The 27,576-nt window shown below is 47.8% G+C and overlaps 1 protein-coding gene across 5 annotated transcripts in view; it reads right to left on the minus strand.

The window, feature by feature from the left end:
- Positions 1-6,131: 6,131 nt before the first annotated feature.
- CTNNBL1 (catenin beta like 1) overlaps positions 6,132-27,576 on the minus strand; it is a 56,085-nt gene continuing 34,640 nt past the window's right edge. The window contains exons 12-16 of one of the 5 annotated variants that reach the window (XM_054218074.1): positions 20,239-20,336; positions 19,053-19,133; positions 12,432-12,569; positions 11,721-11,793; positions 6,132-6,389 (exon numbers count right to left, since the gene is read on the minus strand). In XM_054218074.1, coding sequence (XP_054074049.1) covers positions 6,301-6,389; positions 11,721-11,793; positions 12,432-12,569; positions 19,053-19,133; positions 20,239-20,336 — 479 coding nt within the window. In that variant the 3' untranslated portion in view covers positions 6,132-6,300. The other 4 variants (XM_054218075.1, XM_054218078.1, XR_008468960.1 and 1 more) reach the window with 4 other exon arrangements.

Consider the following 27,576-nt stretch of genomic DNA (forward strand, 5'->3'; position numbering starts at 1 on the left):
AACACAACCCAACCGCGCCGTAACAACGAAAAATAACTTAAAAAAATTTAAATCAAGCAGGGAGGCAGAGCCAGGAGGGGGTTTTGGGTGTGGAGGGAACCCTGCCCCAGACACACCAGCTGCGGGGTTCGGACTCCAGCACCACCATGGGCTCCTTGTGCCGCTACCGGCACAGCCCTTCCCGATGGCACGACCCGGCTGGGAGAGCACCGGAGCTCCACGAACAGGGACAGCATCCCTGGGGCATGGAAACGCAGCGGCTCCATCCCCACGCCCGGCTCGGGAACGGGCACAGCCCCGCGCCCCCCACCATGGGGACGCCCTGGGGGTCCCAGCATGGGGTGGGGGAAGGCGGTGGGAACCTCCACCCAGCACATCAGGGCTTCGGGAGCCACAGGTCTCTGCCCAGAGCAGCCCCCGCGCAGGGCAAGGTTATCCAAAGCATAAGATTCGGAAGAAAATGATTTGAAAAGAATTATTTCTTCAGAGAACAACTGGTGCCCATTTCCAGCTCGTTAACTCCTTCCTCCTCTGCAAAACCCACCATCAGGTTCCCGGTGGAGAGAAACGCTGTCACTGGTGTCAGTCATTTCAGGAACAGTTCCCTCTTTCCAAACCATTGTTTTAAGGACCAAAAAAAATCACATGTAAAAAAACCTAACACACCAAAACCCCAAACCAACCAGCCTTTTCCCCTCTAGATTATTTACTGCCACATGAGAAAAGCTTTCCCTGAAAATCCAGGTCTTAAAAGAAAAAAAAAAATATTAAAAAAAAATAAAAATCAATAGTTGAAGTGACTTATTTGTGCTGCTGAAGGTTTGTTTCCCAATTTTGACAGTGTCTCTTTGTATTTAGTGCAGCCTGGGTCTCTCTACCGGGCTGTCAAGAGATATTCCTCAGCCATGATTTGCTCTCATTTCTCCCCGTTTAGAGAGGCTCAGCTGGGAGCGGAGCCGAAGATGGATTCAGACACGGTGAGGACGGCGCCGGTCTCCTGCGGCCGCGGGGAAGTGCCGCCAGCTCCTGCCGCTCCCGGCGGGAGGAAACCCAGCACTTCTGCAGCTGGGATCCGACACCTTCGCACCGCGGCTCCCTCCCCATTGCCCACCGCGGGGCTGGTGTAACCATCCCTCTGCCGCCTCCTTCCCCCGCCGGCTTCCCCAGGACTCACCCCAGCAGAGCCCAGTCCGGCCCCAGCCTGGAGAGGACCTGGGCAAGGGCAAACCCTGTGAGGGCAAGTGCTCACACGGAGCGCAGAGGAAACCGATGGCCCTGCAAACCAGGGACAGCATCTCCCCTGTCCCTTGCTCTCCTGCTTTGCAAATCCTGCGCTGGTGCTCAGCAGCCTCGTGCAGCCCGGTACCTGACCCGGATTGGTGCCCTCGCAGAGCCCAGACGCCCAGGTGATGGGCTCGCATCCCCTCCTGCGACAGCCCTGGGCTTCCCTGGGGGAGCAGAGCCCCCAGCACCGCGTCCCGGGGGTCCCTCTGCAGCGGGCAGGGGGAGCAGGGGGAGCGTGGGGGCGAAGGGCGACGCTCCTGCTGCAGAACACCCTCCCCTCTCCTCTCTCTTGGAGCACAAGTTTCCTACCTCCCCATCACCAGAGTGCCTCATCAATCATGTTCCCTCTAATTAACTTCTAATTTACCTCTTTAGTCAAATCTGTTTACAATCAGAGACAAGAAAACACGTCCCAATGAGAGGTGCAGTGAAGATCGGTCTCTCTCTCCCCGCACGCTCCGCTGCCTCCATGCTGCAGCCCGGCCCGGCACCCAGAGCCCGAGCAGCGGCGGGTGCATCAGTCTCATGTCCTGCGCAAAACCCCACACCAGGGATCTTCCCAGCCACGTTCCAGCCTCCGCTCGTGCTCCCCGTCATGGCGCTGCTCCGGCCATCCCTGCTTTGGGAAGGTTTTAAGCCTTGGGGCCACCCTGTGTCCCACATGGCCACCCCCAGGCAGGCAGGGGAACGCGTGGCTTTACTTGCCGAGGGCTCAGAGATGAGGCAGACAAAGCCGCCTGGCTCCTGTCACCTGGCAAGATGTCCCCGCCATCGCCTCCAGCAGCTCAGAGCCCAACGGGGCTGCCTGGTGTCTGCACCGCTCCGTCGCCCCACTCCCAGAAAAACACATTTAGCCCAAAAGCCAACCATGATGCTGCTGCTGCCCCCAATCTTTAAGCCAGGGTCAAAAAAAAGAAAATCAGAAGAGGTGAAACCAGGGAACAAACCCCACTGCCCACAACCTACAAGTGCTTCATTAAGAAAATGCATTATTATTAGCTCAACCCTTTAATCCTCCCCCAATTACAATGATGACATTCTCCACAGCTGCTAAGACTCATGGCACCCGTCCTCATACCTCCAAGGCTTTTCTCTGCTGCTCAGCATTACAGCAAAAATGAGCTGGCCTGCAGCAGCACATTAAGCTCAATAATTATCTTAATTAATAATGGCGGGCCCAGGTGGGCAACCAGGCCATCCCAAGGACCAAGGCAGAGGATCCGGTGTGTCCCAGGGTCCAGGCTCACGGTCGGTGCGCAGGTGTGTGGCGGTGCCGGGTGCCAAAGGCTCCCCCGAGTACAGGAGAGGCACAAAACGGTCTCCCTGCCCCGGGCACCGCACCAATAAAATCTGCTTTTGAGAGCAGCTCAGCTCCCACCGCCCCAAACCAACATCGTGATTTACTGGTGATCACCTTCTTTCAGCGCATCTCCCTCTCCTCACCAAATTTCACTATTTATCTGCTGAAAATATTTATGGAGCGGGGATTTCTCCAGGCACGAGCACTAGGAGCGGCAATGCAAGCCCAGAGGCAAATCCATGGATAGGGATGGCCCCGGGAGCAGCGGGTGCACGGGCAGGAGCAGGGAGGGCTCCGACTTCCCGGCTGTGCCAGGTACCGGGGTGCTGGAGAGCCAGACCCCAGTGCAGCACCCGGGTGACCAACACCCAGCAGAGCTGGGGATCCTAAATGGTTTTCTTTGTGCTTTAACAGGATTTTGTACAAGACAACAGGTTTCATATGGAGCTGCTCCCAGTCCCACCTGGCAGAGGATCCGAACTTTTGTACAGTGGGGTTCCACTCTCTGAAAGAGTTTGGAAATTAGGAGGGGAGAAAAATTCATCATCTGTCTTGTAAAAGCCTGACTTGCAATAACAAGTTCTGCGCTAATTCCTCAGCAACACCTGGAGCATCCTTATCTGTCACAGAGAGAGATGTGACGGTTGGGTTGCGCTCAGGTAGGCACAGGCATTTTGGCTTTTTGTAATCACTGCAAGTATCTCCTTCGTCTCAGGAAGGAAAAAAAATAAGTGAAAACACTCCTCCAAGGCGTTCCTTCTCCCAGGGCTGGGCTGTCCTGCTGGCACAGGACCTGCGAGTGCCATCAGGCTGCTCACCGTGCCCTGGGGAGGCTGCGGCACAGCGCAGTGCAGTACCACGGCAGCACCCTGCTGGCCACAGGAACCGTGATGGGCAGGGCACGGGGTGGCATCACGTCCCTACGGCTCTGCAGCCCCGAGAAGAAAGCTGTGATCTCCTGGTGCCACCCCTGACTCAGGCTGCGGCACGGGCACTGGGTCCTCCTTTGGCTGCCTGGGCTAGAGAGCGGGCAGTGGCTCGGGCTGTCCCGTTTGCAGCCCGTACTGCCAGGCACCGAGAACACCAGCTCGTGGGACGATGCTGAGCCCCAGCCCCCGTCACTGGTTGTCCCCATTCCAGGTGGGAAAGTCATGACCCTTCTCCTGAGCCAGGACAACACCAACCGCTGGCCGGGACCCTTCCCCGCTGTGCCGGGAGCCCAGCGAGCCCACACGCCACGGCACCACCACAGCACCCAGCCTTTGGCTCCTTCACCCGCTGTCCCTGGACACGAATACTCCCAGTAAGCGTTCACTGACACAACCCACTGCGGCAGCGACCGACATCGAGCACAGAAGAAAACTCCCCCAAAATAACCTGGTGAGAGTTGTTCAAGCTCGGGCTCATTTCTAGCTCCAAATGCCCGCTCCGAGAGCCACTCTCATCCCGGCAGAAGCAGCAGTACCCCACGTAATCACGGGGTACAGACCACGTTAAATCACCACGGCTTCAATACCAATTCTTTCAGTGAACTATCCAGAGACTTAAAGGATTTGGTGAAGCGCTTTGAAGAGCTAACAAATTACAAAAGGGAAAAAAAACAATCAAAGAAAAGCTGTCTTATACAAGAGGAACATTCATTACGAGCAGCCTGAGCTCCCTCCAGCAGCACCGCTCCCGGAAGGCGAGCCGGCCAGCCATTAGAGCAGGGAGTGATTTTTCAGCCCGGAGTCTCCATATTTAGTAACCCAGCTAACACATCCGGAATGGAAATGGGAAGGGAGGAGAAATTTACTTTCCAAAAGCCAAACTCCAGCTGAAGCGGCAATGGGGGAGAGGGGTTTTCACTCCCGCCAGACGCCGCTGGAGGTTTTTCCCCATCTGAGAGGAGCCGACAGAGCAGCGATCATGCACCGCACGCCCGCACCAGCACACGAACCCAGCTCTGAAGTGACTGCAAAGCACAAACACGTGCAGCAAACCCAGTGCAATCAAAGACGCTCCATTTAGATTTAAAAAAAAAAAAAAAACTTACCTTCTACTCAAACAGTTTATAATACTATTTTCAAGAACCTCCCTGCCCTTTTGCCCCCCCAGATACGTGGACCCTACGCTTTTCAGTTGAAGCCGTTTCATTTTTATTAAGTTCCCCCTACATTTCTGCCTCAAATCTCCTTCCCCGCGCTCCCTCCCTTTCTCCCCGGCTTTTCAAACGCAAGGGTACTGTGAGACAGAACAACAGATCATCTTCCAGGAGCAAATCCAGAGACCATCTTTGACCACAAACCAAGTGTCTGCGGTGTAGAAAGGGAACAATTCCCAGACTCAAGTAAAAAAAAACTAAACACATCTGAAAGATAAGGGAAAAAAAACACCTTTAAGGAAGCGCGTTGAAAACAGAAGAAAGAAATGAGGAATTCAAACAAGTTCTGCACCAAAAATGTATTTTTTGCAGCTTTTCGTGGCTGCTGAAACCATGACTCCCATGTTGATCTCCTGAATAACAGCGTTTGATAGCACCCAGGCCAGCAGTGCCTACGCAGTCATGACTGAAGGAAGCCTTTAAGCTTCCCTGACAATGCATTTTTCTTGGAGATAAAAAATGAATGCTGCCAGCATGCAAATCTCTCTAAATTAGGCAAGGCCCAGCTTGCTGGAGCAGCGATGTTTTGTGATGACAGTCATTAACTTTAGCAGAAGAAAAGAGGATGCAGGGAAAATATTCTCAGCTACTTCTTGTCCCAGTCGGGAGTCACTGTTCGGAGAAGCGGTGGGGTTTGGCACGCTGACATCTGAAATTACACTGCAAGTGCAGAAGGGTAACAGAAAAATGAGCTGCGGTCTGTTCCACCGCAATCAGTCAGTCGGTCAGAGGCAAATCACTTGGTCTTTCTGCAGCTCCCACAGCGCACCTGCAAAAGGCCGCGTGAGTGGGGTTTTCTCTCCTCTATTGGTGAACTTCTTGCTGCTATAAAAAGCCAGACCCCCAGTTCAAGAATCAGAATACTGATTTCCTACAGAACAAGCACGGCCAAGACCTAAAGCCGACTGCAAAAGGAAGTCAATGGAATTTGGGCACTTTATTGATTACTTACCCCTCTCTCTTAGCTTGGAGTATAACCCAGATAAGACCCCACCCCCCCTTCAGGGGATGCCAAAACTTTTCATCGATGCTGACTCACCTTTGGGAAGATTTAGCAGGAACGGCTAATGGGATTGATTCCTGGCTACCCTCTGCCACTGAAGAACAGCTGAACTGGACACATACCAATGCCTCAGCCTCCCCAGTTTACACCAGTACAGCGGGTTGTACATTTTTGTTAATGTATCAGGCTGGAATAACTTGCAAACAATCTCTTGAGCTATCTGGGCTTCCTCTTTACTCTCCCTCTAATGCGTACAGGGTCATATTGTTTCATACTGACCACTGCAGTTTGACTTGGGGGCAAAAAAATGTTAAAAAAAGGAGAAGTCTTGAGCTGCCCTGCTGCAAGGTATGCGGCTGCAATCCCACTCACGGCAGACTACTTAAATAACCAGCGAGGAATTAAAAAAAAAAAGCAAACTATCTTTAATATCACCAAAATCCCATTTAGAAGCAGTTTCATAGAAACATCACTTTTATCGCGCAATCAAGGCTGGAGGAGGGCAGCAGAAGGGGGGAGAACCAGACGCTGCATCCTCGTGGGCAGACGCGGAATTCGGCCCCCGAGTCCTCAGAAATTCTCCAGCAGATCCAGAATCCGCTTCTGCTCACTCTCCCGAAACTCCTGGTTCTTCCCATCCCCAATGTTCTCCGCGTACTCTGCAGGGGAGAAAAGCAGACAGACAACAGGCTTTGAGTGAGGTACTAATGAACAATGGGCAACTTCTCTTGCAGGTACCGCAGTAAAATCTAAATCTACATCCACTGCAAACAACTGAATGGGAATTTATGCAAGGAGCATTGATGGTTTTTCTCCCCATCCCCAAGGTAAAAGCTTTGCATAATAAACACCTACTGACCCCTCACATTAAAAGCTTTTGTAGCAAAGAGACCGTAGCAGGCACATATTGCTCTCGTCACTAAGCAGCACAACGAACCCAAGCAGACACTAGCACCCAGAGGCAGGACGCCTTCCCCAGCATTTAACCATTCAGGAAGGTGACCGTCCAGGTGCTCCTCCCAACGCCCCTGCTATCCCATAATGGAGCAGCCCACCGGCAGCTGTTTGAACTGGACAGTCGTATCGCTGGCCTCTCTCAGCCCAAGAAATTCAAACCAGTCCTGGATAGTCCTTTCTAGGTCTCTTTTAACACGGAGTATCATCAGGGAAGGTCAGGCAGGGGCTGTCACACAATTGTTAACCATCCCTAACCCTGTGTTTAACCTGTCCGTTGTCCGAGCGTCCTGAATGAGGATTTCTGCCAAGTGGAGACCAATTCCCCAACCTACGAGTGCTTTTAACCCACACGGAAGAAAACACACCAGTTCAGATTTAACAACAAACCAAAATCCTTGTCTTCAGGCAGAGGATACCAGACCCCAATTGAGGTCTTGCCCATCCATGCACAGGGCTAAACACCATGGAACCAAAAATTGCCTCTGCAGCTCTCCTTCCTGACATTCATTTAAAGCTGGCAGCTCTCATCCCCATACCAGCTCCCTCCTTCCTGCCACCAGAACCTGCATATTCAAAGATGGTTTAAAAAGAAAAAAAGAAAAGCAGGTTTTGAGCTGCGAAAGCAAGGAGCTGAACAAATCTTAGTAAATCAGGAGCAGACTGCCTGGTTAGACAGTGTTTTCCAGCCTCCGCCTTCTCGCATTCTTTCCCTTCTTCCCAAACAAACAGAACAGCTTGTATTCAGCATCTGAATGGTAAGTTGCTGTAGAAAGTTTGCTTTAATATTTATACGTTCAGCACTGCTACATGCTTCTGAGCTCCATCAAAGCCTTTATTATAAGAGCACCGAAAAGAGTGAGGACAGGGAGAAGTTAGCTGATGTGGGAGTCTTCCCTCCTGCATGCACTCTCTCTCCATGTACAAGCAGCAGAGTTCTTTGCCAGGGCCTCTGGGAGAAATCCTTTTAATATTTATAAACTGCTACAGCACCTGTAACAAGAGCAGGCGGGTAACGCTGAGGTTTGCTGCAAGTGATCCCGACCTCCTTGCTGTCCGGAAGAAGGGGGACCAGCACAGGCAACTCTCCCCTCAGACGGAGAAGAAACTCTCCATCGCACTTAACGAGGACAGCAGCAAGCTAGTAGATTTGTTGTAGCTACCTACGTAGCGGTTAATTGCGTGAGGGCAAGGCCCCAGCAGCCCGGCATCAGCTCTGCTGCGGTCTGCATGAGCGACGGCTAAGGCCAGCGTTTAGCTCGCTTTCTCCTGTCCCCTTCGGGCAGTACCAGAGCTTTCTATCAGCAGCCGTGTCCCCGCGGGGAGCTCGCAGAGGAGCAGACTCCGTCCCCAACGAGCCCTTTCCGTGCTTTATCAGAGTGAGTGCCTCTGAAACAGATGCGGCAACTGCAATTGCTTGTGTTTATTGCAGCCCAAGGGAAATGCTTCCCTGCCTGCCGCCTCTCGACAGCTCAGGATACCTGCGCCAGGGGACGGAGGTGGTCTCCGAGCCCGGCACAGCACTGGGGCAGCCCGGGTTGGCCCCGGCCACAGGCAGAGCTCCGTGCTTGAAGCGCCCGCACCGCAGGCAGCGGGGTCGTGGCCCAGCTCCGGTTTGATCTTTAAGGGCTGCGCCAGGGTACTTGAACATACAACTCAAGCAGAGAAACTGCCCAGTGTCACTAACGACACTGCCCTTCTATTGTCCCAATGAGATCACTCAGACAAAAGCAAGCCACAAATTCCTCTAATCTTATCCAAAAGCTCAACATTTTTCCTTCTAAATATTTAGGCTTCGTAATACTAAAGTCCCAGTGACTCCCAAGGCAGAATGTTTACTGGGTTACCAACAGCTGCTAATTTGAAAAGACCAGATAAAACCCCCAGAACTGGGCTTAAAAAAAAAAATCTCCCATCAAGGCTTTATGTATTTACTTTTTTATTTAAAATTCCACTACTTCAGTGAGACAGCAAAAAAAAAAAAAAAAAAAAAAAATCAAATGTAAGCTCCCCCTGCCAACAGTTAAACACAGCTTACACATTGCTGTAGCTACACAAAGGGAAAGGACCTAAGATTGGTTTCTGCTTCATTAGACAAAATACAATGGTTACAGAACAGTAAAAATCAATAGGGAAATATTGAAGCTTGTAATGGATATTGGAAGCTATAAAGCCTGCACATACTGAGGGACCACAGGCCAAATTTAGCACAGTCCTCATAACATACCTACCTTTTCTTTTTGATTACCCATGCTAACAGGTTTGGTTTATAGCATTCAGTAGGCATTCCACCTTCCCAGCTCCCTGATGGGCCCATTACCTTCACTGAAAAGAAGATGTTTAACCAGGCATCTCCTGTCAGTGCTTCTGGGGAGGGACCTCTGCATCTCAGTTCCCGCAGAGCTCCTGCTCCTCTGATAGCAGCTCCCCAAAGGGAGCAGGTACCAAAGCCTGGTCTGTCCAGATCAGTAAGGAACAGCGTGCTTTCCCGTTCCAGGGCTGACTATCACTATTTAGAGAGGTCTGTGCCTCAACTCCATTCCCAATGAGAGAGATGGAGACCAGGAATGGCAAAGTTACAGGCAACACTTGCTGTCATGAAGACCAGTCACCATCCCCAAAACACCCCGCCGGCCAAGGCACACACCATTCGGTTCTTTTCTTCCAAAGGATAAACCACCTGTCCCGTTGCAAGTAATGCTTGATCTTCAAGAAAAAGGAATGGTGGGAGGACTGGTCAGCCTGCAGAAATGCACTTAATGAGCCTTCAGTTATTCCCTGCCCACTCCTCCCCCTTGAAAGCCCTACCATAAGAAAACAGTCTTGCTTCCTCGCTTGCATCATAAGTAATTCTGAGCAACCCCAAGGGATCCATCAGCTGTCAGGTTGCCAGAGAAACATGGAGAATATGTAGGCCATAAAAATCAAACTAAAAACTAAGCACCTAATTAGTATGCAAAAATAGAAAATAAAAACTGAACAAGAGCAAAACACTGAAAGAAAAGTAAAAATAAACCAGCCCTTATCTGTCCTGAGAGCAAGTCGGAAAGTGGCCTGGAAACGTTTCAGACAAGGCTGAAGGCTCCCGATCTCTCAGTCATTTGGGATAGAGTCGTACAGTTCTGACACCAATTGAATTTCAGAAATCCCCCGCTGGCCCCCCACACTTCCAGGTCCACAACCAAACTACTCCAACAGGCAAACTGTCCTCAACGAACCGATTCCTCTGGAGACCCTTCTGTTAAAAGTTGGTGAATCTACACTGACAACATATTTCGACGTAGGTGTGTAACTACTGAAAAGCTTAAGTTTCACCTGCTCCTACCAGGTAGGAATCTTCTGGGCCCTGTTGTAGTATTTCACAAGATCCCACCAACAAATGCATTTCTAAGGTAATTGACAACTGTGATGGCAAAAGGCTCTAAAACTGACAAGCATAAAAGTTGAGGAGAGCTGAAGACAGAGCCCCAAAAATGGTATCCAACACCTGTATTATTAACATGCTATGTCTGGCCTCTTCAGGCAGAGAACGTGTTACTGCTGAGAGTACTGAGCCTGCTGTACAATCCACAGCTTGCAAGACATGATAAAACCACTGAAAAAGTTTCACAATGCAAGTCACTGTCTGTGAAAGAAAGAATCAGATGAAATTTTAATGCAGCTGCCCTCCAATTCAGCTTAGTATGTAAATCAACAAACCAGAGACATGAACGTGAGGTGCGTAAATACAGCGAGGTGTGCAGACAAATCCCTTGGGCACCCGTGGCCCCGGTCAAGCACGGCAATCTGAAAGCAGATGCATGTCATGCTCCAAGTTGGAAATGGACAGTCTGCAGGCAGGAATTGTCAAGTATCATAATTAAAAGCAGAAAAGACATCCTATCCAGTCCCCCCTGTTCATCAGCAGACATTAGCTTGCACTTGCTGGCAAAGGACAAGGGCCAAAGAGATTGCCTAGAGTTGCAGGTAATCTCACACTGTCAGAAAATCACTCTTAATATGGTCATACCAGCCATCCTTCTGATCCCCCTCTTTCCTGCATATGGGAAGGGAGAAAAACAGGATCTGCAAGAAAAAAAGCTGCCTGTATCTGCCAGTGTTGGGGAAGGGCGGGGGGAAGAAAAGGCCAGGAGAACATCATTGTTATTCCCAAAGAAAGCAGAGACATCGAAACAGCACAACGCACAGCCCATTACCCCCAGAGATGCTGCCAACCTTCCTTTCCCTCCACAAGAGAAAGAGAGAGGGACTCCTCACCCTGTCACCAAAAACAACACCGCCTCAGGAGCAGACATGTCCTGCACAGCCCTCTGCTAATTAAGGAGGTACCTCCTGTGGGCAGCAGATTACCAGCTCTCTAGCTAAGCCTCGCAGCTCAGAGGGAGCTGTGGGGACAGTCTGACTCCTGTCCTCTTCTTCCCCAGTTCAACTGGCTGCTTCTGCTGAAGGACGGCAGGCTACAGATGAGAGTCACAGCTCAAATAAGCATTGCTCTAATTCAACATAAGCATTAAAAATAACAAGCAGTACTTTAAAACCCGGATTGCAAATCACAACAGCTACATTTTAAAGCTACAGAGGATACTTTAATGCTATAATCCATATTAATCTGACACTAAGAACAAGACAAATACACCACGGATACTAATATGGTGCAGATGGTAAAGTGCAGGGCCATGTTAATGAAAGATGAGACTCCACTCTTCTCCCCTCTAGCGTGCATATACACTTTCCTTAAATATTTACTCTAGAGTTAACGTCAGTAGCGAGTTCCAGCCAGTCTGCAGCTGATGGCAGCATGAAGTGACATGCTGTTCCATGACAGCAGACAACAGCAGGTGTCCTAACTCCAAGGTAAAGCATGCCCCTTATCAGGGTGATTCCAGCCCTGCCCAGATCTCAGAACACTACTCAACTGCTGCCTGAAGATGCTCAGGAAGTCAAGGAGAATCATATGTGAAGGCTGATCCTAGAAATCGATGACCAAGCTGTCCCTGGTAGACATGAGACCCATGCATAGGAATATCTCAACTCACCCTTTAGGATGTGTCGAACAATTTTAATGGAGCTGCCTCTCATGTTCAGAATCTGATGGACTCTCTGGCGAATCTAATTGGGGACAGGAAAGAGAAGAAAGTCATATCCAATACAACACAAAACCATGCACAACCCCTTTTTCCCCCACTTTTTTTGAGGGAAGAGCAGGAAACGCTGAGCACCACAAAACCCAACTCAACACCTTGTTAGCCCACAGTCCCAGAGCACATGCTCAGAAACATTCAGAAATGCATGTAGCACAGGCACAAGTAATCACATAACATATTCACAAACTCCAATATGTTCACACCAGCAGAGATGCAGTATTTTGCACAATCAAGAGAAGCCACCTGCTGTAGTCTGTGCCTTTGTGAGACCTTCTGAGAGAACGTCCCCTTCCACTACTCTCTCAGCAGTGGCATAAATAGGGCTTTTCCATTTCAAACTGTGATTTTGCTCATGGCAGACTGTATGAATTCTGTGACAACGATCAGCTTCTGTACCCACTAATGCCCTCCTAACTGCTATGACGTGATGAAGCTGTATACACACAAGTGCAATAAGCAGGAGGTTTCCTCCAAAAAAAAAAAAAAAAAAAAAGGAATTAAAGAGGAGATTATTCAATAAGACAGCATTTGCAAGGATTTAGAGTCTTGTTTGTATCATGGATGGAAATACAAGTGATCTGCCAACCTTGTACACAGCTTTACCTGGGGAACATTGGCATTACAGATCTCTGCCATGATGTAACAAATGAGCTGTAGAACAAAGAGACCGGCATCCAGACGACGGAGATAAAATTCGTCTTCCATGTCATCGTCTATTATCTCTCCCCGACGCACCATGTCCTGTAAAGCAACACAAAGAAAAGGTGTGATGACTGTCTCTCAAAGTGCTTCCCATTACTCGTGGCAAAACGTTGGTAATATTTGTGGTTTCTTAAGAAGCGCTTTGTTCCCCAAAACATTAACATCCATATATTTCTTGCCAAGGAAGTATTTCTTTTAATAATTCATTTAAATTCACAAAACATTTCATTCAATTTTGAACAAGATTCAGCCTTTGCTGGTTGTGAAGTGTGTCCATCTGCAAATTAAAATTTTAATTTAAACATACAAATTACATTTTGAAATTGAGCGATCAGAGACTCTGAATATGGAACAAACCAGTGTTATCTATTATTTATAAGTTCTTTGTCAAAATGGAACAAAAAAAAAAACAAAACAAAACCCTGCTCTTTACTGGCCATTTGAGGGTGCTGTTAAGCAGTGCAGAACATGACTCCAGCAGCCTCAAAGACCTATCAGGCTTCCAACTTCATTATCGACTGATGAATGAGAAAACAGGTCTGAAAATTCTCCACAAGTACAGCTTTACCATGGCCAGCCTTCCTTTTCCAGCTTCATCTGTTAGGGATGCTGACGGGGCCAAATGCCAGCTGGGGTCCGTTAGCAGAAGACCACTGGCTTCTGCGGGTACGGCGATGGTTCCTTCTTCCCCTGCACGTAAGGTGTTTCACCAGCGAGACCTGCCCAAATGGAAGCCCAAAGGCAGAAGGCAAGAGGCCATTCCATTTGTCTTGTTTGGACAGAGCGTCTTCTTCAAAACACCAGCAAAAGCAGCCCAGCAATACGCTCAGAGCAGTTTCCTCCCAAGAAAGGCCGGCCACGTCCCCCAGCTGAACCCGCCATCCATTTTCATGGAGACCAACAGGCCAAAATAACTGATGTCATGTGTGACCTTTTGCATTTGGGGGTTTGCTTTTTTGGTTTTGCTCTTAAATAAAGGAAGCAGCCTGTCAGACCCTGCTAGCTCGCTGCAGCTTGTGTGATTTATTATGCAGCCGGCTGGCAGGTGGGCACACACCAGCGGAGCAATATTTTCTCATTAGAGCCATCACCGGCGAGAGCACTGTACCTGTAATGCTCAGCAAGAAGCGCTTCCTTGGGGTGCTCGTGCTCCAGGCAAACACACACAAGGTCACCGGCACCAAAGATGATGGAGGCTACCAAATTTTCCCGTTTTGTCAAGCCAAGTCCTCACATCTAATTGTCAGTAGAGTCTTTTAGGCACAAGAAGGAAAATTAACCCTGTGCACTTCTCACTGGAGGGAGTGCAATGGACGCTCACCATACAGAAATCTGAATAAGTGGCTTAGAAGCACAGCTGTTTAGCACTCCGTCCCGAAAGTGAGAGAGGAAAGCACAAGTAACGAAATACTTTTCCTCCCAGAAACTTAGCTTGCCAGTGAAAGAACAAGTTAAGTTTAAAAAGCAATCCCTAGTTACCAATGCCATGAATTCCCTGCTTTGGCTACGCTCCAGGATGCTTTAGCATCAGATCCTCATGCTAAAGACTCCAGCATTTGCACAACCGTAATTTACTCCAGCTTCTCAAACTCATGGGCACAGGCATGACTGGGCAAAATGTGCATGCAAGCTCTTGCCAGTGAAAAGAAAAATCCAATTTTGCACAAGGAGTGACTTTCCTCACCCTACATGCATGCCAAATTGCATGAATCTGATCAAATCCGGTCTCTAAAGCTATGCAATGTTGAGTCTGGCTAGCAAGAGATCGGAATATTGACTGAAACAACCAAAAACCCCATTTCAGAAAGATGACGAGGCACTCCTTCCCAAAACTACCACTTACCCTCCTCACCGCACACAGGCTTATTGGCTACTCTTCTCAACAGTGCTAAATTCCTGACCAGAAAAACATCAACAGGCCGGGACTTTGAATCTCCAGAGCAGGGAACAAAGACCATGTCTGTTCTGTATTCTGATCCAAGCACGGCGATCACAGGAGCCGAATCCAGGCAACTGCTGTCTTGATTACACAGAGAAGGCAGCAGTTGTAACAGCCCCTCTCGACAGAGAAGCAAGATTATTTTGTGCCAGTAAATTAAGCAGATATGAATTAGAAGACAAGTACAGTTTTAAGGTGCCTTTTCACAGTCTTTTTTTAAGAAAAAAAAATAATAAAATCACAACCACCCTTTAAATGCTAATCTGCCTCCCAGTACAGTACCAAATAGCCACCTTTCCACTTTGTCTCTCTTTCAGAGCTGTCAAGTCCCTAACCTCCAAATGAGCACTCAGATGCCATTTCTAATCTGCCAACAATATGTACGGAGATGCCCCTTGCTGATGGGAGAAGACAGCAATAAGATGGGCTTTTGTGAAGCTAAAATGAGCTTCTGTCACACTAATGAGGCAGGACTGACAGGCCTCGAGGTGTCAAGTAAAGACTCAAAACCTAAAGGTACAATGGATCTGCCAATGCTACACAGAAGATCCCATCTGCTCCATGTCCTCACTGGAGTAGGGGCCCACAGGATTCCCCGCATCCTCCTCCTTCCTTACCTTCCATTCACCTTCCCCAGCACACACGGCAAGGCTGGGCAGAGCAGAAGGGATGGGCGCTGATCGAGAACAAAGAGCACCACCAGAACCCTGGTTTTACTTCCTCACCGGGTGGGACAGCGAGGCTGCTCCAGGTCATCAGAGATGAGAAGGCTCTGAATGGCCGTGCATATCAAAACTTGCGTCCTACACCAAATACAGATTCTCTCCCCTTACTACTTTCTGTCTGTGTTACTGGGGTTGGCAAGTGATGCAAGCCATGGTCAGGAGGTGCTTTCAGACCCCAGGCAGATAGCTGAACTCAAGGTCATTGCTAAGCTCTTAGTCAAAAAGGACATGCAGGAGATGGAGACTGACACTTGCCAACAGGAGAAAAGCAAGCAGAAGCCTTGGGTGAAGTCAGACCACCATAACAAGGAATGCCCAAGACCATCTGCTTTCAGCTCACAGCTGTGACAATGATTTCTCCAGGAGCCTCTATCAAATGCAGAGGCTGCAGACCACACGGTCTCTTCAGCAGACTGACCACCGTTTTCCTCGAAAGACAGAACTGTTAGGAGCGAGCCCTAGTCAGGCATGGACTCTGCTGCTGCCAGGAGAGCAGGCAGGCATCCAGGTCACACCAAGGCGACCAAGAAACTCTCAGAACCACACAAGAAACCACCAGAGCCCTCTGTCGTGGGAAGGACTTTCTTCACTCCTGCCTTATAAGCAGAAACACACTTGAAATTCTGTACATTGAGCCACCAATCTGCAAGAGCTGAAAAGCTCATTGCGATTGCTACACAGCACACCACGGCTTCCGAGTCAGGAGAAACAGAGCAGCAGCTCCTGCAAAAGCATGAGCTCAACTTCAGCGTCAAGAAACGGGCACCACGTTAGGGCAGTCATCTAAAAAGACCCACCGAGCTCAGCAAAAAAGTTCAAAGCTTACCTCGGCTTGCTGGCCGTTTGCTGGAAAAGCTCACAGTGCAGACAGCGCAAATGCAGCCCCGCTCTAGAATGCGCGCACCCTCCCATGAAGACGGTCGTGTTCTTTTCATTTTCACTAACACAGCCCCTGCCGGGACACCACGTCCTGCCCTCAGTATAACTCCCGGCAATTTGGTTTTTCTAAACCAAACTGAAATGTTGAGCTAACACAAATCCCTATTTCAGTTATCCCAATCTGCCCTCATGCTAGGAGTTCCACCTCTGCCTTTCAAGGATAGAATGACTTAACTGTAGCACAATTAGCATGTAATTTGTAAGTCATTATAGCGCAAAGTGTCTGGTGAGAATATTTTATCGAATAAACCTGCTGAGCATAATTTTCTGTGGAACTATAAAAATATTAAACCATCTCCTGTCTTTTCCTGCCATCTTCAGAGATCACTAAGGCTATTGCTGCCGCCTGTAAGTTATACCTCATTTTAGAGGGAGTCAAAAGCCATAGGATTTTGCACCATTTCCTACAGAAAGAATTAAAGAATTTGAGAGGGGGACAAGATTTTTTTTTGGGCTTCATTAACTAAAAACTCTGAGAAAAGTGCTACGACAGGCATCAAGTGTTGGAGACAAATGCTCACACACTTTGCTCCTGGGTTTTACATGACCATTAGGGTAATCACTAAGTTATCACCTCTGATCACTTCTGAATAGATGCCACAGAAGCAGAGAAGTGGGTAACATTGAGAAGGGACTCAGTGGACCTTATGCTGTTTCAATGTCCTGATTGAGGGTGCAGTTTCATTACAACCATTCTCTCTCAGAAACAGCTGGCTTCAGAAATTATTCCTCCCCTCCCTTCTATCCCCAACTATTCCCACACCTTCACTGCCACAGGCTGAGGAGCTGGGCTAGAAACCAGATCCCTAAAAGAAGCCAAGCTAAAAGAAAGAAAAAGGAAGAGACCTGCAAGAGCAGGAGCTTCTTACGGCAGCTGCACTACTAAAGATGAAACATCAGGTATGATACACTCGGTCATTCCTTGTATAATCAGGTTTTCACTTCTTGTAAGGCAAGACTGACACCAGGATACTCTGTCCATCAGACCGGGATCTCGCTCTCATGAGTATAGACTGAACCCGTAACATCTCACCAGGTATCATTATTCTTTGGGGCAGGGAGAAAGGTGAGCATCTGTATACCCGATTTTTGGGGTACTATGTCTCCTACTGCAAAAGAAAGGTCAAAAGCCCTCCGGTGACATAGCACAGTTTCTAAAGGACCAAGTGTTTGTACCATCCACTTCAGTGATTCATGTACCACAACTAGAAACATTAAAGTGCTTCATAAATCCTGTCACAGCCAGACAATGCTGTGATTTGATACACAGAGTGATAGCTTTTGCCTACTTCTGCGTGGGCAAACCGCTTGAGCCACTTCAGATCTCAGGAGACCGTGTCCCACTGATATTTGAGGATGCTACAAAGCAAAGCAAACAGTAATTCCAAGAGTTTTCCAAGCTAGGAATGAACCTCAACATCGTATTTCATACACATCATGTCCAATATATTGCACATTAAATGTTTCTGCTAAATCCTATTATTAGCTCTAATAGGAGCGAAGAATTGAGATCCATTTATTCTAGTCATTCCAGCCTACAAAGCTCTGAGTCAGGCAAAAGACAGTGGCCTTCTGGATGCAAGAGGAAAACCTGAGATTCTTACGGTTTCTCTTCTCTTGTGCATCAGTAAACATGAATGGGTTAATATTATTAATTCAAGAGCTTCTACACAAACTTCTTCACAAATTCCCTTCACCCCTGCTTTGTGCTGGCTGCCTGCTACAGGTGTTAACACCTGCAGGATGCCTCGGGATCTTTTTGGATAAAGGGAACATAGACTAGCCCCGCGTGTTGCATTTAAAGGCTCTGTATAGCAGCTGCTGACACATCACAAGACTTCACCCAGAAAAAATCCATTCCGGTTTTTGAGTTCTAAAACCCACACACCAACACCGAAATGTAAAGAATAAATAATTTCTTGCTCTGTTCCAAGGAGGATGAATGAGGCGCGGAGGGACAGCAGGAAAGGGTAAAGGCTGTTTTTCTTCAGGCCACCGTTCATTTGTGAAGCTGCAGCTGTCCATATGGAGCGCGAATGCTGGCAGCAAAGGCAACCCCATTCATCACTCACCCCCATGCCTTTTTGAGCAGCAGCAGCGCCGCTGAGCTCCGATGCCCTCAGAATGTTTGCCAGTGTCCAGAGAAGCGGCCTTGGCCGTGGGCAGACAGCTGTTTGTCGGAGCCTGGCGGGGGGCTGCAGCCCGTGGCACGCTGAGCTCGCCCGCGTGTGGGGACGGTGGCTGCAGTGATTACTCTCCGTCAGTGCTAATCAATCTCACACCCTCTTCAGTGCTGATACAGATAATCTTGTGGGAAGCTGGCCAAGCTCGCTAACAGCTCTGCAAGCTGCTTCCTGACTCCAACAGCTCGTTCTCTTTCAAAAAGTCTGTTCCAGCTTCAGTTCCAAGAAAGTACTGTGTGGTACCAAGGCTCATGTCATTCAAAACGATTCACTGCTGGTGTGCAGAGAGCACTCCAGCCTTTGGCTGCAGCCTCATCTAACTAATCAAAATAGACGCTTTCTCGCAGCTGATCCGAACTCTAAAGACCAGGGTAGGAGGCCTCGCGCATTACCATGTAATTGTCTCTCTGCATTTCACTTACTCTCCATCTGCCAAACCAAGCAAGACTGCAGCCAAGTAAAAGTGAAGGCAAATTGAAGCACAGACTTAGACCCTCCTAGTAAAATTCACTCTAAGAAAAGGCCAGAAGCACTTGCTGTAGGGAAGTTCTCAACCTATTTTATCTGAGGTTAACTGGAAACTGGAGAGCAGGCCAACAAGAATTAAGAGGTAACAGGACAGGTATGAGGGCACGGCTCAGAAGAGTGACCCGGCTTAGCCAGACGTTCTGTGCAGACGACATGCCTGTGCTGAGGTATTGTAGACACGAGCTGGCAAAACTTAAGCAATACATACATGTTTCTCTCCATCAATCTTCTTATCAGCTGCCTGCATTGCATCGAGGTACTTAAAATACAGTTCCATCAGCCTATCAACCTGCAAGGGCAGAAGAGAGAGACCTAAGCAAGAAAAAAGAACAATGCAATCATCTTTAATCCTTCATGCTACGTTGTTTTCCTCCTAGCTGCAGTCTTCAAAAAGTAACAGGCAATTCTGTCACTCACAGGAAGGAATACATTACAGAAGGACGCTACAAGTGTTGGTCGGGTGAGCACACCGAGTCTGCAGGCATTTGAATGTAATCCCACAGCACAATATGGTCTCGTCAGCTCCAGCTAAAAGGCGGCAAGAAGACATGTATCCCTAGCTCGCTCTGCTGTGCTGTGGTTCTCCTGTTCTCCTGGTTTCTCCAACTGACCTTTCTGTCTATGCTGTACGCAGCCAAGCTTATTTTAAATGTATCTGACATGTTACGGCTCTCCTGCTCTCCCCTGAACTGTATTAGGCAAATGAAAGCCTATCCAGCAATGGAAAATTTTCTGCAGTTGGTAGAACAGGTTATGAAAAACACCTTTAAGACACACTAATGAGGAATACTAAGGAACCAATATTTCCCCAGTGGTGGAATTTACAAATCCACTGGGAATTACTGGTTTGCAAAAGCTGCTGTTTCTGTTTCACGGTTGTTTGATCTATCCACCACCAAGTAAATATTTTTGAAAGCATTTCCCAGAGTAAACACCACTAAAGTGACACATTCTAGCCGAGGAATGGGGAATGTTAAATGTGTACTATAGCAATTCCTAAACTCTCTGCGCAAGAGCTTCACCAGAAAAACTGGCACCTTTCCACACTGCCCTGGTCTCACAGAGCCAGCACAACGTCACACCACACAACGCGTGTTGCACGATCAGGCTTCAGCAGAGAGACACAGGGCTGAGAATCGCTACCACCACGTGCAAGAGCACCAGAAAACAAGAGCACGTATGATGTGGGAGGCCGAGCACTACAGGCATTTCCAGTTCTCCAGTTTGTAGGTAACAACATGAATGAGAGAACGATGGCCTGTGAGAGCACAAGTACAGGCAGGTACAATAACGGCTTTTCAGTAACTTAGCGAGCGTACACAGGCACCCCGCCATTATCCAGTATCCTCCCAGCCTGGTAGCCCAGAGACTGCAGACACGTATTCAGCACTCACCTTCTCACTGTCATTCTCTGTGAATTTATTCAGTAACCGTGTCCTCTGCTGCCCTCTCAGGTTTCGCAGAAGGGAGGCCAGGATGGAACAGACATGTTCTGGAGATACAAAATGAAAATTGCATGCTGAGATCAGGAACAGGAGCTTATTTTCTCTCTAACATGCCATTAAATTTACTACTTGCGCTCCCGCATGTAGCCATTGATAAGCAGAACCCTGGTTCCTTCCCATCACTGGCGAGCGGCGGCAGAGCGGTGGCAAGAGCAGCAAGTCACGTTTGCAGGGGACACAGACACTTCCTTGCCCATCACAGCCCAGCTGGCGAGGTCTCCTCTGGCTCTGCCGCACTACTCCTGCTACACTGATCCTGCTTTTCCTTGGTGACCTGGAAAAAACGCCTTACGGAAAGCGCAAATTCTGCTCCAGTTTACCTCTCCCCAGGCTGGCACGCCTGCCCAGCAGCACGCACTCTCTTTTTGGCACCCTCCGTCACAGCTAAAGGCACAGCACGCTGCCTCCCACCTTGGGGCTAAAAGGAATCCTGGCCCAAGCCAGCACTGTCACTCAAATGACCCTTAGTTGGCCAACGGGACGGTTACTGAAACAGGAAAGCTTGAGAAAGGAATAACTGTGCCAGCATGCAGCTCCTGCAGAGACTTAACTGGTATTAGCTAGAGGAAAAAAAAAAAATCCTCAAACAAACCAGTTTTATTTACAGAAAATCCCGTGGACTGAATATGAATGTGCCGCAGCAAACCAGAAATGATCAAATAAACGTGTTCTACAGTCTTCTCAATCGCACTTGGGAGTCACGTTTTACAGCACAAACCTTGGAGCCAAGTAAAAAGTCAACGTTGCAAGCACACAAGAGAGAACATCTGTGCTAACGTCCAACCACAGCTTCACTCTGAAAGGTGACTGAACCAAGTGCCTTGAACCAATGGCAGCGATGGTCTCCTGAGGAGCAGGACCAAGCTCTGAGGACTTCTCCTGCAGGATCACGGATGTCCCTCGGTGGGGAACCACCAAAGGAGGTACCGACGGGCCACATGGCATTGCTGCCCCTGTGCCTTGCACTCCTTTCAGAAGCTCCACCTGAGCACAGGTCCCAGCACAGCCCCCGTACACTGTCCCTCACCAGTGCAGTCCACTGCCTCACCGGGATCAGGTGGTGGTCAAAACCGCAGCATTTCAGAATGGGGCCTTGAGCTCTTTGCTCCTTGTGGGACAAAAAGCAACATGATCTCCAAAAGCACACTTTTTCACATAGGGCATCTTACGGTTCTTTAACTGTTAATATTTGGCTGCACCAGATTCTGTGAAGTACAAAAGCAAGTGCTTCTCTGTCTCCTTGCTTCCTCAGAAGGATTCACCAGTTTTATGTGTAATTTATATACAATATACATATAAATCCATACTGGGTTTGGAACATTTTGAGGCAAGCTTTTAGGTTACAACCCTTGTGCTCTGGCTCTTTTTCGTTTTGCCCATGAACACTTTCCAGGCAGAGGAACCGGCTTGCCCTGGGATGCAGTGCGAGGCGAGGGAAGGAGCCCAGGGCAGGCATCTGACCCCCCTTCCTCATGCAAGGGAAGCAGAGCGGCCCCACACCGCACTCCTGCACCCCCAGCAGCACAGGAGATGCAGAGATGCAAATCATTTGCAAAATGTACGCCAACAGGAGAAATGATGTTGGCAGTATCAAAGAGTATATGGTTTTAACGTGGGGAAATAAAACCAAGCACAAAGGCGCAAAGCAAACGAGACAGGCAGGAGTTTCCCTCCCTTGCCAAATCATTTGCTATTGCTTCCTGCCTACAGGTCTGCATCATGCACAGACCTTATGTTTTAGACATGTTGATGTATTCAAAATTGTAACTTCTACAAGGTGTCCCCACTTTGATCTTGCTGATTAGGACTGATGAAAAACAATGGCCATCAACACCTCCTCGCCCACAGCAGTGGGGAGAGGAGAAGGGGTGTCAAGATATGTTATTTTCAGAGAGGAAAACACAATGTGCAGAGGAAAGGGATCATCCTCTTATTGCCGTCAAACCATTTTAACATGCATTTCCATGGCGCTGCTTAGCCTGGAGCCACAAGAAGCCTTGATCGATTGCACCAGCGTACAAAGAACAAGCGACACTGAGGTGTTTGCAGGGAGCTTCTGCGCTACCTATCAGCTTACGCTTCCGCGGAACGGCGAAGTCCAAATTGTGCCTGCCCTCTCTGCAGCACGCATTATCTGCATACGACATAAGGGCATCAAACAGAAGAGGCTGTAACACACACACACACACACGCATGCACCCCCCCATTTCATTAGCTACTTATAAATGTAGCTTCCTTAGAAACAGATTTCTGCCTGAGGTGGTGTCAATTTTTCATGTACCAAAGAGATTGGGAGAGCTGCTGGCAGGAGGAGCAGGGGAGATAACAGGTTTATCGGGTGGCCAGCACCGTGCGGCTGCTCTGTCATCTCGACAGGATAACACGAGGGTGAAGGATGGCTCTGGGTATGTCAGTGCACGCTCTCGCTGCAGAGAAACAGTTATTCCACAAAAAGCGACACCAAATTAAGTGTCCACATTAAAAAAGACACTGTAAAAGCCTCCGAAGTCCTTGCAAGATCCTATTCTCTTAAGGTAAAAAAAAAAAAAAAAAAAAAAAAAAAAACCACACGCAACAAAATGAAGACTTTTTTTAAAAAAAAAAATACAAGCCAGCAGATGCTCTGCTGGTTTAGAAAGGAGCCAGCATTCTGTACTCCACATTATTTTTTCACAAACCTTTTTTTGGAAGCGTTTAGAAATGTTGATGCAGTATTTTAGTAGTAATATTCTCACCAATGATATATCTTCATTGCTTTTTTTCAATACTCCTTTACTAGGAAATGTATTTTAACCATCATTTTTTGCTTTGGTGGTCATATGCAGATATTTATCCATTTTATCAATAAAATCTTTAAAACTACTGAGAAGTCTAAAGAAGCTGACACAGGTTTTTTTTAAGAATGAGGTTATTCTTTCAACATACCACTCCAGAAAATCCAGGAAATATTTAGTTACCTGCTCAAACCGTTAAAAAAATATATATATTTTACTGAAATATTTATGAACTATCTCAACCTTTATCTTGATCAGCTTCCTGAAAAAAAATGCACCAATGTGTTTCACGCTCCCCTCCCCAAAATCACAATTATGCCATAATGCAAGTCCTGGCCCAATAAACAGCAACAGCCAAACATCCACGTGCAAGGACACCAGCCAAAATCAGGGCAAACCTTGGGGTAAGAGAAGTGCAATGGGATAAGTGGCTAAATCCATTATTCAATGAATTAAAGCATTTACAGAAGTAATCAAAAGGGAGCGGTGTTAACCTGGGAGTGAAGGTTTCCGCAGATGTGGGGGTCTCACCATTTTCCTACAAACTGCACCAATATGTATCTCACATATGCAAAATTGTAGAAGTCCGTAATCCCAATATTTGCTCCGGGTTGGATGTTCTTTGGAAAATGATTAGTAGCTGGTGCTGTTCAGAGTCCTCAGAGAGCAAGACCTGCAGCTGCCCAGCTTTGATCTCAGCTGACAGACAGAGGCCACAAGCTGCACATCGCCCATGGGCGACGCCTCGGGCACCCTGCCTGAACTGAATATTTGGGGAACTTCTAAATAATCACGCCAAAGCTCAGCCAAAGCCCACATCATCTGCACAAAAAGAGTCATTTTCAAGAGGGACAACAGACAAGGCCAGAGGCAGAAGTTGCTGCCTAGCCCCCATTTCTAAGAACAACTAAATGTATTTCCTTTGAAAAGCAAACACCAAAATGAGCCGTGCTCAGCACCACCGAAGATTCCTTTAAAGGAATAGTAGCTAGTACGCATCAAAAAATCAAGAACAACTTGTTTTTTCATATGAACTTCCCAAAATCTCACAAATTGGTGGACATGGGAAGACAGAGGCTTCTTTCTTATTAGCAGATAACCCTGTTTTCTGCCCCATTGACCGGTTCACCTGCACGTACCGCGACTCTCCACGACGCCGACGCTGCGATGCACCGTGCCAGCCGCAGCCCTGGCCCTAGGCAGGTCACATCCCATGTGCTCGCCCAGCTGCACCAGAGCCCTCCTTAGACCAGGATCACCTCGGACTCTCAGGAGCCTTTCCCTCTCCAGACAGGCACGAAGACTTCAGAATGCAAGCAGTGTTTAAAACACCCTAATTAGATCGATCCTGACTTCAGCTGCGGCGTGTTGGAATACAGATTAATCTATTCCATGGCTGGCACTGGCAGCTGCAACAGCAGGAGGTCCTGTCAAATCAAACCATAACATTACACTCCTCTGCCTTTATTATTCCCCCCCCTCCTTTTTTTTTTTTTTTACATTTCATTATAATGGACATCTGCCTAGCAGGGGAGGAAGCTCAAGCACGCTCCCCTGCAATACTGACGCAGATGAGACAAGAGAAAGGGGAAGGCGTCGTGTGCTTCTGGGTGCATCCACCATTAGGTGGGCGAGCAGAGCATTCTGGTGAACCCAATAGAATACATTTAAGAGCCTTCTGTCTTGTAAAGAACTCTTAAGATAAACTGTGGTTTCTAATGAGGAGGAGGAAAGTACTAGAAAAAGACACACCACCTCCTTCAGAACCTTCTACCCTTTCAGAAACTCTGCGGCTTCACGTCTGTTTGCTGGGAAACCTGGACGAAGCCCCCAGCACATCCTAAGGACCAGCAGCTCCCGGCTCCGGGAGGAAGGACACCCCGGAACCAGGCACGGGTCCGCCCCAGCCTAACCCTGCCACAGAGGAGGAGTGCCAAGGGGTGGCTTCTGGTTTTTTCTCTGCACAGCTTTCGGGTGCGTATGAAATGCATTCAGACAGAGGTTTTGCAATGCAGCTTGCAAAGTCATGGAAGACTGACCATTCCTTCAGCCACTACTGCTTTGGTTCATTACAGAATTACGGGTGGAACCAAGGATGTGCTATTCCAATGCTGTAGCATCTAATAAGCTTACCTGCTTTCACATGCATTAATACTCTGCATTTATAAAGAGTAACGCGCTCAAGTATCTCAAAACATTTTGCCAAGAAAAATCTTATCTTAAAATACTGGCAACAGTAAGAAATACTGATTTCACTGATGGGTAAAGCTGGACCTGGGAAGGTCGAAAAAGCTCCGCACAATGCTCCTGGTGAGCTGGAATCCAAGCATCATGCCGAATGTAAGAAAAATAATTCTATCAACTGAGAAAGTTTATTTATGTGATGTTCTTGTGACAGAGAATGCTAACTTTAATTGAGATAAATTTAACTCTGTACTGAGCATCATGGCTCATTCAAGTAACAGATTCCTGTCGTATTCTGGAGGGTTGGTGGCAAAATAACAAATTGGCACAACAAAGTTCTGTTTACACAGACTGATGCCTTCCCTAGGTATTCACTTCAGAAGACCACCACATGAAAAATATTTTCTGCTGGCGAGCAGAGGGTGTTCTGTTAATAAAGATACTCTTTATCAGGCCATTTTTCTGTGCTGCCTTTCCACTGTTCCATGCCCAGGGAACTTAGTTCTGCAGCAGGTATTCATTCCAAGGGCTTTGCTGTCTTTCAGTGCGTGTTACAAAGGAGTAAGAACAGATTTACTAAGAAATGGGTTTTGCTGCTGTTGTTTTTTAAAAGAAGCGTATAGCTGAGTGTCTCCAGAAGAGGCTTCCTTATTGTGAGAAGGCAAAAAGGCAAAAAACCACAGTGAAAGGAATTCTCATTTGGAAATCTGTTGAACTAATTCTCAGGTTATCAAATTAAGCATTCCTAAGTAAAAGTGACATCTAAGTCAAGAGAAGGCATTTAAATGAAGATGAATTGGACAAACATCCATTTATAGTTCGTTAGACTCTCCAAGTGAGCAAAACTAGACTGCAAATAACCACCCTGAGACAGAGCAGGAGAATATCCAGCCTATCAAGCAAGTTATGATTGCTTCACTACAGAGTCTGTAATTTAGAAGGAATTTGTGTTTTCTCCATTTTTAGCTCACTGAGACTGTTCGAGAATCTCAAGTTAGCATCCAACACTTCGACTCGACTGTTGCTGCAGTTAAGTCCAGTCCCAAGAGCCGTTGCACCCGTATGGACAGTGAAGACAAGCTGACCCTCAGCTCTGCAACAGAAGAGATTTTGGAATGCAGACACTCATACAGCATCCCCCCACATTTCAAAATTCACAATACAGAAGCATTATTTCAAATCTTACCCTATATTTATGCCAAGATCCACCCAGAGCCAAATTCCCCTTCATTCCCTGCAATCCCGCACACTAGACACTTGCCTCTCTGCCCTCTCTGCTCTTCCAGATCGGTTCCACTGAAGCCACGAGGCAGCCGGGCTCCTCTCAGGGTGCCCCGTCAGAACGCACAAACCCCTGGAACACAGCAGATCTCACCATTATATATGTGTAACGTCACTCCCAGTCTCAGACTGGCCAAGAGCACATTTTCTCCACGATTTGGCCTTTACCTTCCTACCAATGCTCATTACAGGTAGGCTCTATTATACTAACATGCGTTACCATACGACAAGACACAACAAAATGCTACAGGCCAAACTATGCCATATCATACCTTGTACGCAGTGCTCAGTCTCTGACTCGACACCCGTCTGGATCACCCTTCTCGAGGGATCACAGTCCTTCATCAGGAAGATTACAGGGAGCAGTCAATCACAAAACCAAACACTGAGCATCTAGGTAATTAAATGCATTTCTGCAGTAATACTTGTCATTAATTCTCCACCTCCTACAACCTGCCTCATCCACCCTTCCACCCGCTCCACACAACGCCAAGCAGCATCTGAGGGGGACCCCACTAACACGATTCAACAGCCTCACAACAAAACCCCATCCAAGACACACTACTTTCTATAGCGACGGGCTATTTCTCTTTAAGGCTGGCCAATCCAGCTGGATACTTACAAATATTTTTGACTCCGCAGACATAGGAAAACTCTAAGCCATTTCTGTCTTCACCTGCAAAGTATTTCTGGTTTGGGTTGCTTCACTGCCTCAGAAAAAGGGAGATTGCTTAGATTTTTCTCCCAAACATAATACCCTGAGATGTATATCATGATCTGTCCAGAGTCAGGCAAAATTCAAGTGTAGATAACATGCAGTCAGTTAGACACTACCAGCCAAATTTTCAGGCTCAGATCATCCATAAAGACGGTTAAGAAATTTTCCTCTTCTTTTTTCCTAATTACATAGCGTATATAAAGCACAAATATGTGCAGTTTGGATTTAAAGTGTTCACAGGTTCCCTAGAGTAAAATAATTTTTAAACAC

The sequence above is a fragment of the Rissa tridactyla genome, chromosome 12 (genome assembly GCF_028500815.1).
Source record: "Rissa tridactyla isolate bRisTri1 chromosome 12, bRisTri1.patW.cur.20221130, whole genome shotgun sequence".
NCBI classification, from domain to species: Eukaryota; Metazoa; Chordata; class Aves; order Charadriiformes; family Laridae; genus Rissa; species Rissa tridactyla.